Raw genomic sequence first — 19,223 nt, forward strand, 5'->3', positions numbered from 1 at the left:
GGTCGAGGACGTCTGCCCTTCAAGAAAGCACAAGTTTATTTTATCATAATTCATTTATTATAATTAGTTACTTATAAACCAAAATGACCACCATTGTATGAACATGTTAATCTGTATTAATGTTCATTAATGATTAATTTTCAACTAATATTCATGTTGAAAAATCCTAACAGGCTGTGGTCAGCCTTTTGAAATATCCCTCCAAGAAGATTGGGGGCATTCCACAAAAAAAAAAGTACGACCTGCTTTATTCAACAGGGAACAATCGTAAAGAAGGAAACTGTAACGGAATATCGAGATCCTTTCTCGTACACTTTGTCCTATTTATAAAAAGACACCTCTTCAATTTGCTTATTGTAAATATGTCGGAAAATTTTGTTATATGTGAATCAGAACAACGGTTATAAAAGTGAAGTTTGTCGTATCGATAGGACTTGTTTAAAAGTGATTAGCTGCCGTGCGTTACAATGAAATGGGACTTATTTGTATATTTGAAAAAACATTTGACATGCTTAAAATAATATCTTATTATTTGGTTAAGATAAAATGTTAAAACAAGAGTGAACTTGTTAATTTTGGTTCAGAAATGTTAGCATCTAATGGAAGGTTTCCTTGCATATTTCATAAGCTGACATTCATAATAGATGACAAGTTTTTTAATTGTGGAAGAAATGGTATTATGCGGAATTTTGACATTCTTACCCCCTGGGCCCTGTGTCGTTTGTTTTGAATTATTTGGGTAGGCCTTTCTGTATTTTTCTTTTGGTATTGAATATAATTGTTGAATCCTGCTTAATTTCATCTCGATTAGTTTATATCTAAGAAGGTATCGACTAGCGAAGTTCTATTACGCGTGGATCAGTACGTGATCATCAGAAACAAAAACAACAATGTATGTCTAGTCAGGCTTTCGATCTGTTTAAAATCTTCATCAAGGTCTAACAGAATTTAATTAGATGGGCATTGTAAGTTTATGTTAAAATAGATAGAAAGCCTGGCAAAACATCAATTATTTTGATTCTGATGACCACTTCACAATTTGTTTTTTAGGTTAATTCAAACCCAGATCAAAATAGAGAAAACTAAATAAAGCTAATAGGAAATTATAAATTACAAATCTGAACTGAAAGCGTTTTAATTAACTAAATAATCCATGATGAGGTTCCATAGCAAAGAAGAAGACCCGTTAAAAGAAACATTCCCATCTCGATTCATTACGTCATAACATATATGTTTGTTTTTCTTGTTTTAGTCGGAATTGCATATAAAGATAAATCAAAACTCAAACAACATAAATTCTGATAGATCGTCTGAAGAAAGTTTCTTCGATTGTGCCTATTGCCGCAAGTTGTGACCGTCAGATGAGGTTGCAGACAATTAGGATCTAATAGTTCATCTTGTATGATTCTTCTTCTATAAATTGGTCATTAAGGCTTGTTATTTTTATTTAATCTGTGTTTAACGCAGTAAGTAATTTTGGAGACAAAGTAAGTAAAAAAAAATCACTACAATCACTACAGACCTTCAGTAGTGAAGTTACAATTCTGATAGAGAATAAAGAAATAAAACTGATTCTTTGAGCCGTGGAGGCCGTTGCTACTTTGAACGTTGATTGTTTGAAACGGATAGGAAGAAAAGTTGCAGGATGTGAGGATGGATGATGTAAGTAAAGGTTTTTGTAACATGATCTACTAACTCTAACTGTAATATAGGGGATGTTCATGTTGGATGCGGTTTGAAACTTAAAACGGGGCGTTTCGAATGGACCTTAGGATTTGTGATTGTAAGGTCTGGATTCGATTGAGGTTGGAAGGTTTGGTCGAATATATTGTCAAGGGGTAATTTGGATCTGTTGTCCAGTTGTGGTTTAAAAGTTGATTTAAAACGTAATGCAGTCTAGACATGGCAGTGACACATCGTACCAGCAACAGGATATCAACTAATGTACGCAATTCTGTTCCATCTCTCACTTGTCGAAAACGCGTACTGGAGAGGTCTATCTTAATGCTGAATTAATCCATATATCTTTAGCGGTCATGATTGACCTTATTAATTATTCTTTTTATCCAAGTTCACTAGTTTTCGTGGTCCGTTTGACCAATTAATATCTTTTAATTAATTAAGGTTTTTTAGTTGAGATAAAACGTCGGTACCATGAGCGGGATTCGAACCCACGACCTTCGGCTCAAAACGCCGTTGATTTAACCACTTGAGCGGTCGTGACTTCGATCCACACGGACACCAACTCTTGTTCTCAACCTGCAACCTTTCGAATTTTGACCATATTTTCAAGCCTAAGATCGTGAGTTCGAATCCCGCTCGTGACACTAACTTTTTCATCTCAACCAAGATCTTAGTTAAAAAGAATACTAAATTGAATTAATGCTTAATGAACTTCAAAGTGTTAACAAATTCAAAAGATGTACTAAACCGTCAAATTAATTCCCCTCTCATTTCTGTACCATTACAAACTTTTCCGTTCTGTAATCGGTTTTATGGTCCCTATCGTCGTATAATTCTCGCTAATTGGGGTACACAATTTTTTGTAATTTTTGATTAATTTAGTTTCAGAATTTCATATTCTAGCGGGGTTGTATAACGCATACAAATACGATCCTAAACAGAAATTTTGCCAGTTGCCAATTATGAATTTTCCTTTGGAGGACTCACCCACAGTTGTATGATTAAGTTTAGTGAATGTGACCCAACATGAACAGATTTTGTGTTTTTTGGTTAGTTTAATTAAGCCACAAATTGGAGAACGGAACACTATGAATAAAAACCATTTGTGACCAAGAAAGGACTACTATCAATAACGCTGGTGATTCCTTATCAAAATGTGAAAACCTTTTCAAAATTTCTAAACAATCAATATTAGTGCAACAATACATTCAATCTATTTACATTTCTACAATTAATATTTTATTGTCAATATTGTGTCACAAGTTTGTGAAGTTTCGAACGTACGAAAATAAAGCACCGTTAGGCAGTTCCGTCCGTATATGCTAAGAGGATACGCAACGCCACTGCGCAATATGGCTTTGATATGGCGCTGAAAAACGGACAAGCTGCTAATACTGTGTTACAGTGGCGTCTAAGGCATGGGTTCGCGTTGTATTATCTATTAAAAATAGATTATTTGTTTTTCTCAATGTCCATAATATAATTTCTCCTAACCAATATGATTTCAAGCCTGGTACGTCAACTGAGGCACTGTTTGATGTTGTTAACAATATTTCCAAAGATTTGGATAGAGGTTATCATGTTTTTGGCATATTTCTAGATATAAAAAACCCTTTTGATTTCATCGGGCATTGATTGTTATTGAAAAAAACTAAAATTAATAGGAATTGTTTAGGTTCCACTTAAAATTATTAGTGGGTAGAACTCGGACAGCAAAAGTTGGAACAGTTTATGGCAATCCATTGCCTATCATCTCTGGCTTCCCTCGAGGTATGGTTTCGGACCTCTGGTTTTCCTTTTTATATATTAATGATCTTTTAAAATTGAAAATATCCGTGAAGTTTTTAGTTATGGTGATGATGCGTGCTTTATTTTTTTTCTGGAAGGCTAATTGATAATTTGCTTATATCTATTAACGTGTGGTGATTAGTGACCGTTAGTCGATGATTATTCAGAAATCATGAGATGCGGTCGGTGTGATGTAGGTTTCAGAAAAACATTTTCTTTATCGTGCCAACGTTTCGATCTTCATTGAGCCCTGAAGATGATCTCAATAAAGATCGAAACGTTGGCACGATAAAGAAAATGTTTTTCTGAAACCTATATCACACCAGACCGCATCTCACGATTTTTGAATAATTATATCTATTAACAATGATCTTAGACTTGTTAAAACATGTTTATCTTCTGTTTACTTTTAAACAAAATCTACATTTTACATTTCTTCATTAATTAAAAGATGAGTTTTAAAGATATTAAAATTTTGTTTCCATACATGTATTAATTCATTTAATTGTAGCTGTTCCCATTACCAAGTGCAAATAATTCTAAATATTTTGGAGTTATATTAGACTAGCTTAAATTTTATTATCCTTTCTATATTTTTCAGCACCAATAAACTATATGATATTTTTCAGGTTCTAAAATTTAAACATGTTTTTAAAATGTTCTTGTTTGTATGTCTTTAAAAATAACTCTTTTGCTTAGTCAAACAACGAGTAAAAAAATAATTACTAATTTTTTATTTATCCAAAACAATAATTTTTAGTTTAATTTTTCATTAAATGTTGTTTTTAAGGTTTTTTTACAATCATAAAATTAATTTTAACAAATTTAATTCTTTATTACGATTTGAAAAAAAAATTATTACGGTAAAAAGTTTTAAATTTATAATTTGAACTTTCTTTGTGGTATATTTGGCATCCTATGGAAATTATTATATTATTTAATTTTTATTTTAACTTTATTTGAATTTATTGGATTTTATTTTATTTCTAATTTCATTCATTTATTTTGTCTTATACATTCTAAGCTCATTTGGTTTAATTTTTAGTAATTTTGTTCACTGAGGTAACTGCCACCTGTTAACAAGCACTGCTTTTAGGTGGCAGGCGAAAATGTACAGATTAGTTAAATGACTTAATATTTAGTTATTGTTTTGCCCTTAAAGGTTTTTCTCTTTTTTTATATTTTTGTTTTTTCGCAAATAAAATTATTATTATTATGCTCCTCCCCGAGGAATATCGAGTACTCTGGGGGAGTGAATGGCACCAGACTTATATGTTTCTGTCGAGTGTTGTGTTCGTGTTAATTTATTGGAATGAATGCAACGTATTAGCGTGAAAGGAAGGGGTTGCTTATAACTCCGCGCCGAGGAATATCGAGTACTCTGGGGTGACTGTGTGACGTCTAGAGAGTAAAAGGAAGTTAGTAGCGAGAATGGAGTCGGTTCAATCCATGTTTGTGGTAATGTATGTTTTGTATCTTGTATTTGTATCTATTCTGTAGCTGAGGTACAAACGATAGGCTAGCATTTTAGGATATCGACGTACTACACATTTAAAAGCAGTCAGAAAGCAAATCGAGACGCTCAAATGGCTGCAGTTTAAAACGAAATACGCGCGAAAGAATAGAAAAAGAAGGAAAACACGCAGAGGCCGGCGATGACCTCAGCTGTTTGGAGGCCCATAAAATTCTCACTATGTATATATCCAGATATTCTAGGTATACATTTATGATGTCATCGGCCCTTCAGTTTTATTATAAGACTAATTATATCAACTGTGCCATATTGATTATTGTACAATTTCAAAAATTGTTGGTTCTGTGCGATGTCATTGGTTACTCAACCCTCCATGTGTCTGATCCATGTGAAGACGTGACCTGGGGACCTTCTGACCATTTGATACATTGAACCCACCCGCTGAATTCTTTTTCCCCCGTTTAAAGGGCAAGGAGCCGAAAATGGTAAGAGGGCGATCAAATAAATTCATTAGCTCGATAGGTTGACAGGGGGTGAGGGTGTGAATGATGAATGTGAATAGGAGTTCAGGGGAGACGGGCGTGGTTCGTGGGCTGTTGCCCAGGCAACAGACGACTCACCCCCGACGGCGCTTTCACCCCCTTTCCGCTAATTTACCGCCAGGCCCACTTCCGGATGCGTTCTTATCTTCAACCGGGTTCCTTTGTTTTCCTGGAAAATTGAATTGGCCGAGTTGATCCCGTGTTAATTGATTGCTTGTCCTGTTATTATTATTAATTTTTAAGAGTGTTTTAACGCTAAGGTCATTTCACGAGCTAACACTTAAACTTCCTATCTTAGCTTAGCTATATCAAATTACAATAAATTTAAAAAAAAGCTTCGAAACGAACACTGGGGGCCTAGTAATTCCTTTAAATCACTCAAAATGTTGAGCCTTTACCTAAAGGATTGCAAAGTGCGACAATCGACCAAAATATGTTTTTGTCAAAATTCAGTCAAAATGATATGTATCGACTGACCTGTTATTATCATTATTGTGACGTTGAGTACGAAAGTATCATACATAATTGGTTTTAAAGACAGAAGAACTTGATAGCTATAGTTGATATCTAAAACATTGTTAATTTGCCCAAAAAATAGATCAGTAAGTCTTGTCTTGACTGTTCCGCTGATTTTGTCTCAAGTATATGAATATTTTGTCATATTCAACATGTGCATTAGAACATCTTAATAAGATTTCACTGGCAAAAACAATCCTCATAAGATCATTCAAGCAGCAATAAAATCACTAGGACGTAAAAAGGTCACGTGTAAAATAATCAACGAATCCATCCAAAATCTTCAAACCCTAGGGAAACAAAACAAACTGACAATAGCTCGAGCAGCAGGACACGAAGGAGCAATGAAAAAGGAAAGAAACTGGCCAGAGGAGGATCTGCAAGACCAGGTGGCGTTTTTAGATATTTCGACCGAATTTCTCTTGAACCAATGACGGTATCAAAAAACAAAAAATACTGTTTACAATTTTTTTTAGTCTAGTTTAAAATTTTTAACTTTTTTGGAGAAAAACTATACAGGGTACCTCAGGCCCGGTTCAACTTCAAATTTTCAAATACGACCCTATACATCCTGACAGATTATTTTAAAGAATAAAGAATTTTGAATTGAATTACACAACAAACAATGGTTCAATCGAATTTTAAATTGGTCATAAAATGACATCAGTAAATGTAAGAAATGCGTAGAATTTTCTCCATGGCCCACGACGTCCGATTCGTAGATAGAGGAAATTTTTGTAAAAACCCAACCAATGAATTCTTGAAATTTAGGACACAATTACAACAATTAGTACACTAGTAAAATCGAAACCTTGACAATTCGAAACGTCTGTAATAAAATAAACCTACTGGTCCCTTGAAAATTGAGTTAACTAGGTTCTATTTACATTAAAATCAATATTCATACCGATTAATATTAATTATTCTTTTGAATACAAGTAGATCCTTTTATATTTAAACATAGCCGATCAAATCTGAACTGTATTAGCGATAATTAGGTTCTTTTAACAATTATATTTGTTAAAATTTTGGTATGATCTATCCTCAATATCATATCGGTTTCTTTCGCTTCTTCATATTCACCCAAGAGATTTTCATCGTTAGTTATCGTGATCGTACTCTGTTAAAAGGATAATTGGGCCACTTATTATAAATGAAAGTTACCTTCATTATTTTAAGTCGTGCTTGACTGCTTGAATTTAATAAGAAGGGTTACAAGAAGAGCCCTATAAACACCGTTTTAACTGCACAATTTGTCTTAACTATTTGGGCCTCCTGTTCAGATTTTTCGAAGAAACAGGTCTATTTTTATCGTATAACACAGACAAATATATCGTTTTGTGTTACCTTTAGTGTGTTTTGAGTGAATGTATTTATTAGCGTGGATGTGGTGTGAGAGGACTGGACTCACTCACTCTCTCTCTCTCTCTCTCTCCCCCTCCCCCTCTCTCTCTCTCTCTTTCTCTCCCTCTCTATCTATCCACATAATCTCTCTCTCTCTCTTTCTCTTTCTCTTTCTCTTTTTCTTTCTCTTTCTCTCCCTCTGTTTCTCTTTCTCTCCCTCTCTATCTATCCACATAATCCTCTCTCTCTCTCTCTCTCTCTCTCTCTCTCCTCTCTCTCCTCTCTCTCTCTCTCTCTCTCTCTCTCTCTCTCTCTCTTTTTTTCTGTCTATCTATCTCTCTGCATAATCTCTCTCTGTCAAATCTACATGTCCATATATATATTGTATAATTTATTTCACTATTACTTATTTATTACTTTTCCCCTTCGAGTTTCTTGCGCATGGGATATTTTACAATTATACAATTGTTTACCTAGTTTTCTTTAAAAGAAACAACTTGCTTTGATAGTTTTAATCGAGTTTTTTTTAACGGAATTCAGAATATGTGTTATTGCTGGATAATAATAACTTTGTTTGATTATTATTTGGTCGTCACATTCCCCCCATGAGATATCTTTTTTTCTCAGTTTGTTTAAAGAGGAAAGACATGTTTCTTCGGTAATGTCTGTATTTAAGACCGGTTTTGACGGGTTTACATCGCGTCAGAATAAGATAGTCGTGGGACTTTTAGCACCCAAAATTAACTTTGTTCTATTTTTAAAACACGTCAGTGAATCGGTTTACAGGCTTTTGGTCTATTTTATATTTTTCAACGTTGCAACAGATAGCCATTATCTTTTGCAATCTACTGTTGCCAATTCTATTGTTGCACTTTCACCTGTTTAATAGTGGCGAAACGTTTGTTTATATTTGAGTTGTATATTCTAGATCTGTCGAGGTGATTTTTTTTTTTTTTTTTTTTTTTTTTAAATTTAGGTGTATATATTGATTGAAAGGAAATGCCATTGTTTGAAATTCTGTTAGATTTATCTCCCGTATTGTGCGTCAGGTTTCTTAAATTTTCTACCTAAAGAGAATGAGATGTGAGAAAAAAATAAAAACCATTTTGAATCCTTACTGCCCAAAAATCCTCTACAAACGGGGCCCCAAAACCAAAAATGGTTCAAAAATAAATCCCTGTCGTGAAGTGGAGGGGCAGTCGAAGAGAGCAGCACTGTAACTGGTGCACTCAGCTCGACGAGTCAGTCCGGCGGTGTTCGCTGTAGCCCCACTACCGTTCGTCGCACTTACACTGTTTTCCCTCGAGTTTCGTATATTTGTGACATCATGATGCACATGGGATATTTTTCCACAGACCGAGTGTAAGTTGATACAATTCCACTATTGTACTGTGTTTAAAGGCGCATTAGGTCAATTCTTACCGGAAATGGTCCTTTAGACTGGCATACACCCAAAAAAGGGAGTTGTTACGCTATATTATTTTACCTCGACGTTTCTCTCACTGTTCAGTTTATTTACTTTGTAATACCTCAATAGACACTTGTAAATATTACACCACCTGTTAAGGTTTTCTGTTCAATTGTATTTTACGAAAATAACTGCTTATTTACACTCTCGGTCGAGCTTAGACCATAGGGTGATCTTTCCTAAACACCATAAAAAGCCGAACGTGCTTAGTTTTAGAGCAAAGCCGTCCCTCCATCGTTACAGAAATAAGCAGGCTAACCGAACTTCTATTTATAAATCACGCATTTACACCTTTAAAACTCCGGATCCCTTGTAACATCCCACTTGGCTTTTGTCAAAAACCCAGATTTTTTTTAACATCATTTTCTTTTTTTTCAGCCAACGAGGCGAATAATGATGTAGCCGACGGAGAAGTCGAGAGCGAAGAAGAATCGGAAGAAGAGTGGAATTACACACCTGGGAAGGAAAACAAAGGTTCTTCGTCTGAACAGGTACTTGACAAATAGAAACTTGGGTTTTTAGTGCTTAACGCGGGTTTAAGTTCGGACTCGAAACCAGTTCATTGTTTATCGCCAATTTTCAGACCAATCCTAGCCTTATAGCTGAATCGTTTACCACTTCGTTGCACAACAAAATATGAATTTTTGGATCTTTGTTTTTAGAAGTTTTGTTTGATTCCAATAAACACATTTTTTTAAATAAGCCATGGTTTGTTGTATCGCTGATATAAAACCAAGATAGACGGTTGAAGTAATAATAGACGTAATACGATAATTCTAGCAATTTTTTTCGATCCTCGTCCTTTAAATGCTTGCAGTTTGACTATTTTTGCATAAATATGTCTAATAGTTTATAATATCGAGATTCTAAATTGATCCTTACGATTCAATTTATGCATGTTTTATTAGAGTCGTTATTAGTTATTAGGTAAATGTTTTCCTGACAGAGAGAAACGACAGATAGAAAACAATTCAAAATTATAGCGTACAATTTTAATCCGGGCTGATTGTCTCATCCAAGTCATTCATTTATTCATAAGAAAAGGTAGAATGGCCTTTTCTTATGAATGGGATTATTTTTAAAAGAATCCTTTCATTTGATTAAACAGAATCCTATAAACATAACATTGATAAATTCCACGAAGATATGCGTTTTAACAAGAAATGCTATCGTGGTAAAACAACTCTAGAACGAAATCAGGTATACGAAGGTCTCACGAAGCAGGTGGCTCGAGTAGAAATCGAAAGAGGCCAACCAAGCCGGTCTTGTCAACAAAGGAAGTCGGCCCATTTACTTTCATGGACAATTTAAAACTTTAAAATTCACAGGAACTCTTTACAAGAGATATTTGGAAATGAATGTTCAACTTATTCGCCAGAAACCAACCAGAAATCGTTTTAATTGGCGAATTTGAATTTAAAAATAACACCGCAAGGACAAATTGACTAGATGAAGCCTTTTTGTTCAAACCCGATAAATTTAATTGCCCCCGTTACGTTCAAAATAAACGTAATTCGGGGGGTTGATTGTTAAATGTTATCTGGTACGCTTAATCCCGCTGTACACAATGCCAAAGGGAAAAGTTCTTAAATTAATTGAATTTCTACAATTTCTTATCCGTCCATTTTCGTATTATATAATTTCTACTCACGTTTACAAGCTAATAAAGACATGTTTTCCTCATTTCTTTCGTATATACACTGACAAGCAAAAAATTACACTCCCTGTAATATAACTTGATTTTTATATATTAATCTGTTACGTTAAAACGTGTTTAACGTTTTATAATTGAGTCTTTGCCTATAAAAGTAAAGAAAAAAAAAATTGCTAAGGAAAATAAAAAATTAAAAAACAGACAGAGAAAATTAGTATCGAAAAGGCCTCGGCAAACTTTTTACCAGTCTGGAAATGTCTCTGCTGGAGTTTGGCCCATTCTTCAAGAAGAGTCCTTTCATGATCGTGGAGTGTCTCAGGATGTGATGGACGTGCTTTTATTCGCCTTTTTAGGTTATCCTTGAGGTAGGTTCGATGTGGTTCAAGTCTGAGAACGTTACACTGTTGAAGGTAGGTTTGTACTATGCGAGTGAGATGTGTGGACGGGCAAAAGTGCATTAGAATAAGATTGTCGCTGATTTCAACAAGGATAGGCATCGCGTGGTGTTCCAAAATTTCATCGACATAGTGATTGGCTCGAAGACCCTCCACGATCCACACCAACTCTGTGCGACTGCATTCACTTGAAATTGAAATTATTACAATAATTACATTGAAATTCACGCCCATACCATCGCTTGAAAAGACGTCTCTGGGAAAAGTTACAGGCTTCGTCGGCTCCCTTTTATTTCGCCTTCTCCACACTCTTTCTTCTGAAGGTCATAGGGCAAACCTACATTCATCTGTAAAAAGTTCAGCAGACCAATCATCCAAAGACCAGTGGCTGTGTTCTGGAGCAAATGGGAGCCGTGCAACTCTGTGTCGTGATCAATCTGGTCCTCTTACAGGGCAAAAAGCCATCAGTCCATACCGATTCTTCTCTTCTTCGAGCAGTGCATTCAGAAATTTGAACACCTTGAACTTCCTGAAGCTGATGAACCAAATGACTACAGTAAGGTGCCAGTTTCGCGAAATTCTCAGTCAAAAAACAGAAAACGGTCATCCTATGGTTCTGTTACCCTAGGGCAGTGGTCGGCAAACTCGTAATCCAATAGAGCCAAATATAAAAAAAAATTGAAGTTTATTCAAAGAGCCATTTTTTAAACTTAAACTTTGTTTAGTAGACTTTTTTATGGAAATAATTAGAATTAAAAGTACACTCTCGAGCTTGCCTTTCCTGAATATGTCATAGTTTAACTAACGGTACATTAAATAAAACTTGGTATCATTCTTATATAAAAATATTTATTTAAAAATATAACAAGTTAAATAATATAAAAGGTATCCTTAAAAAACTACAAATACTCCACTAATGTGAACAATGGCCTCCCATTTCCCTGGAAAGTACCCAGTAAGTCAGGTTTGTATGTTGTTTTTAATTTTAGGAACGATTCCAAGTTCTCTTCGATAAGCCGATTTCTTAATCTACTTGATAAAGTTCTTCCTTGAAAATGATTGTTCGCATAAATATGTAAACCCAAATAAGGAAAGAACAGCAAACGCTAGTTTCTTCAGTTGATCAGAATCATCCAGATGTTAAAAATCAACATATCTTCCCTCGCCAGATATTTCAAAGCAGACAATTTGTGCTGTAAACTTAATTCACATTTATTTTTCTCCAATAGCTGTAAATCGGTTTAAAGACGCTCGAAATTTGAGTTCCAATATTCTTTATTTTTTAAATCCAGCAACTGCATTTCAAAGCTGCCAATATATTAAAAGGCAAAAAATTTATTTATCTTAACATGACATTCAGAGTTTTTTTAAACAAAGGCTAGCGTCACTTTGTTGTTTCTAAAGTCTTTGAACCTGCTGAGCAAATTTCTTCAGGAAAAGTGCTTCCTAATGAATAATACAATGGTAGGTATCTCGTGATTATTTTTTTCTTTAAAAATAGCGACAACCCAATTTCTTGCACCTGTCACACTTTTCGCTCCGTGTCTGCACTAAACATTTAGTGAAAGCCGCGGTTTGCCGACCACTGCCCTAGGGCATCCAGAACCGGGCCTCTACGGTAGGACCCAGTTTCTCAAAAACGTCTAATGGCGTCTTGCAGAGTATCGTTGGGAACTCCTTGCATTTACTTCTGCTCTGTTCCTTAAGTAGTGTACACTCATAGATAATATGTAACAATTTGTTTTGTATCTTAGCTGGTCTGGTACATGCTGGATTTGGCACAGACAGTTGTATTCGCACCACGACAACTCAATACAGGAGGAAAAGCAAATTTGCTGTGTATGAATTTAAAAAGAAAAAAAGAAGTAGAATCCTAGATGCAGATTTTTTAAATCCTTCAGAATAGTTACGCCACAGGCACAAGCCCACACAGTTCAAATATTCTTTACGACAATACTAGTCAGATTTGCAGGCACACACGTATTCCATTTCTTTAATAGAGAATACTCTAAGATAATATATGGCCTAATTTTTTTGTGCCTTAGCTGACCACATTACATATATGGTATATATGAATCAACTTTCCATGCTCCAAAACTTATGTTGAAAGTACTCGTTTTATAATTGCTACTTGTTGGAAAAGCTGGTTGCTTTTTACCTTTTTGATGATATGTTAAAATAAATTCTGTAGCCTTTTGTGTTAAAATGTAGTTAATGATGTGATAATATAATTGATCACCTCTCACCCTCTTGAATGCAGGTAGGCGGCGATAGGCAATAGAAACAAAAAATACTGGACATGTTCAAACATTGTGAATAGTCAATTATGATCAATCTTAACGTCATTATTATCAAACATTATTCCTGTACATCTCTCGACCGATTCTATAATTTCTCCTTTTCTCAGTACGAGATTTTTAAAATCTCCTTTAAAACTGTTTGCATTTTAGGAAATGAACCTTCACATATACTTAATTTTTTTTTAACCATAGTCCATGGTATGGTTTAGTATGGAAATTAAAACAAATGACCATTTAGTACAAAAATACAGTTATTAAGTTTTTATTGCTCTTCTTTTTTAGGTGACAGATGTAGGGTAGTTTTATTTCTCTATCTTGCATTTTTTGCTACTTGTTTTACTAAAATTTCTTATTAACAAAAGGACTGCAATTGCTCTAATGAGATTTGTTACTTTATTTAGAATTTAGATGAACAAGACATGTCACAGCTGAACCCAAATGCGGCTGAATTCGTCCCAATTTTCAACTCGGTTAAGGAGACGGTTCTCGCCTCTTCGCCGATGAAGGGAGCCGAACAGAATCTTGAAAATATTAAATTACCATCCAAAGAAGAGTTTTATTTAGAGATCTCGCAGAGGCCCGGTGATCTCGACAGCTTAAGTGAGTGGTAACATTCATATTAAAATTAATTTTAGTGATTTTGTAGTTCTTAGTTATTTTCCAGTTGATTTATTAATTGATATATGTTTCATTTGTATGTTTTCCCTCACAAAACAGTAATATTATTTGTGAGCAACTTAAATTTAATGTTATTTTATTTTTCTCAAAACGGAATTATTTATAACAGAAAGTAACATTGACTGCCTAAAACTTTTGTGAGTAGAAATATATTTTCCGAAATGTGAATTGCCAAACTCACTTCAAATCATTCTATGGAAATAACATTCGTGCAAAACAATCCTTTTATTTTATAATGCATTAGTGAATTTTAGTGTGTTATTTTGTCTGTTTTAGTTAGTACACCTTAATTTGTCCAAAAGATTTTATTTTATTTTATTCCTTTTTGGAATGTTTAGTTTTAAATGTGAATTGTAAAAAAATATTCAAATTTTGACACTGATGATAGAAGATATGAATTAATCGAAGAAGTGAAGTTCACATCGAAAGGATTTCAAGAATATTGCTGAATGGATTCAAGTTTATAATATTTCAGAGAAAAATATTGAGATGTTTTATTTACATAATGATAATTATTGCAGGTAATGAGAGAGCAGAGCATGTGAAAGATGATTCTTTAAATTGTGTAGACTTGACATTGGCTTCAACAAAAGTTGAAGTCGGAGATGAGTCCTTTGAGGGTTTCGATCTTTCCGGGGAAAATGTCAAAGAAGCCACCTCGATGCCGTTGAATGAGACAAACCCATTCTCTCAAGATAAAATCCAAGAAGAAATGGTTCAGGATCATTTCGACGTTACTGATTTTAACTTCAAGACTTTAGAACCTAAACAGTCGGTTGTTGACGATGACAACTTGACAACTAAAGCACCTGCATTCAGCCTTGAATTCCTCTCGGATAAGCCAGATATTTTGTCCCCGATTGAATTGAATCCAGCTCACACAAATCTAGACCATCATACGAGTTCTTCAGGCTTTGATTCTGAAAGTGGAAATGATGAACCAGATTTGACATCTACAGATAAATGTGATCTAGTCTCAGGAATTTCATTTATGAATGATTGTGAATTGGAGAAAAACGTAGTCGCTGATGAAGGAGCTCCCCTTTCTGAAGGAACAGATAGCCCAGCGATGTCTTCCCCAGTAGTCAATGAAAAAGAGATTGACTCTTCAGAAAATAAGAAGCTTGAAGAAGTCAGTAATGAAACTGTACCGATGAACAATGACTTAATGAACAGTATATATGATACTGTAGGTTCTGCGTTTTCCGAAGGTGTTGAGCATCCTGACTTATTAATGAAAGAAACAGATCTTACAAATGGGCTGGTTAACGAGGTGTCCTCTCCACAGGAATCTGCTACTTGTTTCAGCGATTTAAAAGACGAACTAACCCTAGCCCCTGAGCCCGAACAAACTGTACCAGAAGAAAAAGAACATATGCATAAAAATCCTTTTGCATTTGATATGGCTGAAAATCTGCAGACCATGATTCCAGATAATTCTCTGGACGTTATGGAACAGAGTGTGAAGGAAGAAAGTGTTCCTAAAGAAAAAGAACTTCATGTCGACAGTTTGCAAACAGTTGATTTCGTTCAAGATTTGTGCTTCAGTGAATGTATCACTGTTAAATCAAATGATTCTCATTCAGAAAATGATGGGTTCGAATTAATAAACACCGAAGAAGATTCGTCTGGGATGAAACAACTAAATGGTGTTCCTGAACCAAATGTTAATTTAGAAGCGTCCAACCCCGATCAAAATAATGATTCTGTAACTGAAAACTTGATTGAGAATGTTACTCCCACTTTAGAAATTAATCAGAGCCTAATCCCTGGGGACATGCTTGGCTCTTTTGAACACATAGAAAAATGTGAAGTAAATACTTTGCATATGTCAGGCGATTTGATGGAAACAGTCACTGAAGAAAGTGAACACGAATTAAGCAACCTTGAGAAAGTTGTAAATGATTTAGTTCAAACTGAAGTTGGACATGTCAGCCTTGAGGAAATTAAATCCGAAAACACAAATGAGGAAAACCTTTTGCTTGATGAAATAAATACTGAAAGCAAAAATGTAGAAAACGTTTTGCTTGATGAAATAAAAACTGAAAGCAAAAATGTAGAAAACGTTTTGCTTGATGAAATACAATTGGAAAGCCCAAATGTAGAAAACAATGTTAAGCTTGATGATACCAAATCTGAAAGCACAAATGTAGAAAACAATGTTTTGCTTGATGAAATCAAATCTGAAAGCACAAACATTGAAAACAAGCTTATGCTTGATGAAATCAAATCAGAAAGCACAACTATAGAAAACAATCTTATGCTTGATGAAATCAAACCTGAAAACACACATGTAGAAAGTTCAGTTGAAATTCCTTTAGAAGAAGTACAAAAAGTTAAAGAACAGCATGAGGATGCAAGTCACACAGTTGTTGAACAAGTACCCAAATTTGAAGATAGCTTTTCACCAGTTGTTGAAGAAACTAAAAACGATTTGGTTTCTGAGAGCCAGCCTGAGGTACCAGCTGTAGTATCGCCTGAATTAGAATGTATAAACGTTGATGTCGATAGCATACAGAAATTTGAAAATGAAATCGCAGTGACAACGCCACCAACAACGCCTGCCCCGGGTCTTGCTGAGGAAAATAAAGAAGGCCTCATTGCTGCTGCTGTTGCTGCAGCAGGTAAATTATGGCTTCAGATGTGTTAAAAATTGCATTGAAACTAATCTGCATGCTGTGGAATAACTGCATGACCTTGTTAAATATTAATTCCTCAATTTTCTAACATTTCTAAACATCTATCTTTTTTATTCTGAAAAATGTTTTGTACATAATCCACTTTGTAACTTTTCTCTGCATGCGTTTCATCACCAACATATCAGTATACAAATAATAATTATATGTGAAGCCTAATGGTTGAGGCTCTTAATCTTTTTGCACTATTGGTTTTTTAAATTATTATTTGGATCCAATTGCACAAAGTAATATTTTTCATTCACTAGCATTTTACTAATTTGTCAGGTTTTATTATTAAATGTTTATGTCTGCGTTTGAATTTTATTTTCAAATTCATGTCACCCTGCTTATTTTTTATAAATACACTTTCAGAGGAGGCAAAGTAATCTAAACATTTTAATTTTCTATTACACTTCTTAATTTGTTTTTAAATATGCTGCTTTTATTGGTAATTTGTGAACTGAAAATTAATATTGACATAAATAAAATAAAAGAGGGGTTAGTAGACTCATTCATAAGCCTTTATTTGGTGTAATGCTTTAACCAGTGTCAATATTAAAAAAAATAATAATGTATTAATTAAAATATTTTTCCCTATATTTCAGGTGCAGCAGCAGTAGTTGCTGCAACAAGCCAGCCATCAAAAACTGAGGATAAGACTTCTGTAAAGAAAACAACTGCTGTTGGTGCAAAGAAGCCGGAAGTGAAAACAACTGCAAAGACAGCTACAACAGCGAAAACAACTGCAAGGCCAACGACAACTACGCTTGCAGCCAAAAAGCCAGCTGCAGCTACCGCTAAAGCTCCAGCAAGGCCGACAACAACCTCTGCAAAACCAGCGGCTCCTAAACCGTCTACACCCACTTCAAAGGTTGCTTCAAACAAGCCTTCCAGCAAACCAAGTACACCTACATCAAAAACACCCACAAGCCCAGCTGGCGGTGTGAAATCTGCCATTACTAAAACATCTGTCACTGGAACAACAAAAGCCCCACTGGCAAAAACCGCTGCCCCTGCTGCAGCTAAACCTAAGGTGGCCAGTACTGTTGCCGCAAAACCAGCACCAAAGACAGAGGTGAAGAAGGAAGTTAAAACAGCAGCACCTGCACCCAGACCATCATCTGCTAAGCTAACGTCTTCAAGGCCCTCAAGTGCGACAAGTACTACAAAGTCTACTACAGCTAAGCCTCCTACTACAACCACGGCTAAACTGACATCTACAGCTAAACCATCCCAAGTGCTGAAATCAACAACTACAACTAAAGCACCAGTAGCTTCAAAGCCAGCTGTTTCAAAAGTTACAGCAAAACCTTCTTCCACAACAAGTACATTAAAAACAGCTACCACCAAAACCACAACAACTGCAAAAGCCACAACAACCACAGCTGCTCCAAAACCCGCTCCAGCCACTAAACCTAAAACTGCTGCACCAACAGTGGTCAAGAAGCCATTGGCAAATGATAAATCGGCAAAAGAAACCACCAATCTAAAGCTTTCTACCACAAAGACAGCTGTTGCAAAGAAGACAGACATTAAAGGCAAATCAATTGAAAAAAAAGTAGCAAATGACTCATTGGCCCAGCAGGTACCTACAGTGACAACAACTAATGGGCACAATGGTCTTATTAATGGAGTTACAAGTCACGATGATTCATCTCATGTTGAAATTATTGATGCGCTCAATTAAATAAATGGTTTTAAATTTTCTGTAGAAGTCTGATTATAAATGTCTACTGTTTTATAGTATGTTAATACTTTAGAAAAATAAAAATACTAGTAATTTTATATTAAAATTTTTAAAAAAATTAAAAAACCGAATTTCTACAGAAGTGAAAAAATAAAGTATACTCCGGTTCACAATCTGCTAAATTGTTGCATTATACCTACATATTTTTTTTTAAATCCCGTTGAAAAAACTCATTTTATTTTAAACATGTATTTTTAAAGAGTTGAATTTTATTTTGTATAGTAAGGAAAGCATCTTACGGGTGCGAGACTGTTGTTTGTTTATTGATTTTATTTTCTTTTTCTTTCTTTTTTTGCTTAAGTAAGGTATGGGCTGTGTAATTTTGTCCTATCTAAATATGAGCTAACAAAATATTTAAAGGCAAAAAAAACATTACGAATGAGGTCTGAATTTTTACTGTTTAATAATTAGGGCATTTTTGTATATATTATCAAATAAAAGTGTAAATTATGAGGTTGTTATATTTAACTGTGAAATTTTGATTGAAGTCTTATGAGAATTAAGAGGCCCAAGGAGTTTCTCTGATTTTGTTTTGTCAGCGGTAATATTTTATTTATTTAAGTTTTATTAATGTTTCATCGTTTTTTAAAAAATTGGGACTACAACAAAATTTTACTAGATTGGAAATAGTTTTAAAACGAAATTACTATTGATAAAAAAAGTACATATTTTTATTTGTTCTAGTTTTGGAAAACTTTTTTTTTCTTTTTTGTGTAAATAATATTCATAAAAGTTATCATGTATTAAAATGAGACTATTACTGTATTTAGGTGCTTTTGCTTGCAATTAATTACAAATCTAAAAATGCACGTATTGTTATCTAACATACAAAAATGTCAAAATGTATATTTGACATTGAATGACTAGGTATATAAGGAGGAATTGTTTTTGTATGCTTATTTGATTAACACTTGAAATGTGTTGAAAACAAATTATAAGACATTAATTTTAGTGTT

At 34.4% G+C, this 19,223-nt stretch overlaps 1 protein-coding gene across 4 annotated transcripts in view; it reads left to right on the top strand.

The window, feature by feature from the left end:
- Positions 1-18,637, top strand: part of LOC106661306 (microtubule-associated protein futsch-like) — a 119,289-nt gene extending 100,652 nt beyond the window's left edge. For all 4 annotated transcript variants that reach the window (XM_014384597.2, XM_014384600.2, XM_014384598.2 and 1 more), the window contains 4 exons: positions 9,194-9,306; positions 13,566-13,764; positions 14,364-16,466; positions 17,126-18,637. In XM_014384597.2, the coding sequence (XP_014240083.1) occupies positions 9,194-9,306; positions 13,566-13,764; positions 14,364-16,466; positions 17,126-18,207 (3,497 nt within the window). In that variant the 3' untranslated portion in view covers positions 18,208-18,637. The remainder of the gene's footprint in view (positions 1-9,193; positions 9,307-13,565; positions 13,765-14,363; positions 16,467-17,125) is intronic.
- Positions 18,638-19,223: the final 586 nt, after the last annotated feature.

The sequence above is a fragment of the Cimex lectularius genome, unplaced genomic scaffold (genome assembly GCF_000648675.2).
Source record: "Cimex lectularius strain Harlan isolate CLEC.00 unplaced genomic scaffold, Clec_2.1 scaffold17, whole genome shotgun sequence".
NCBI classification, from domain to species: Eukaryota; Metazoa; Arthropoda; class Insecta; order Hemiptera; family Cimicidae; genus Cimex; species Cimex lectularius.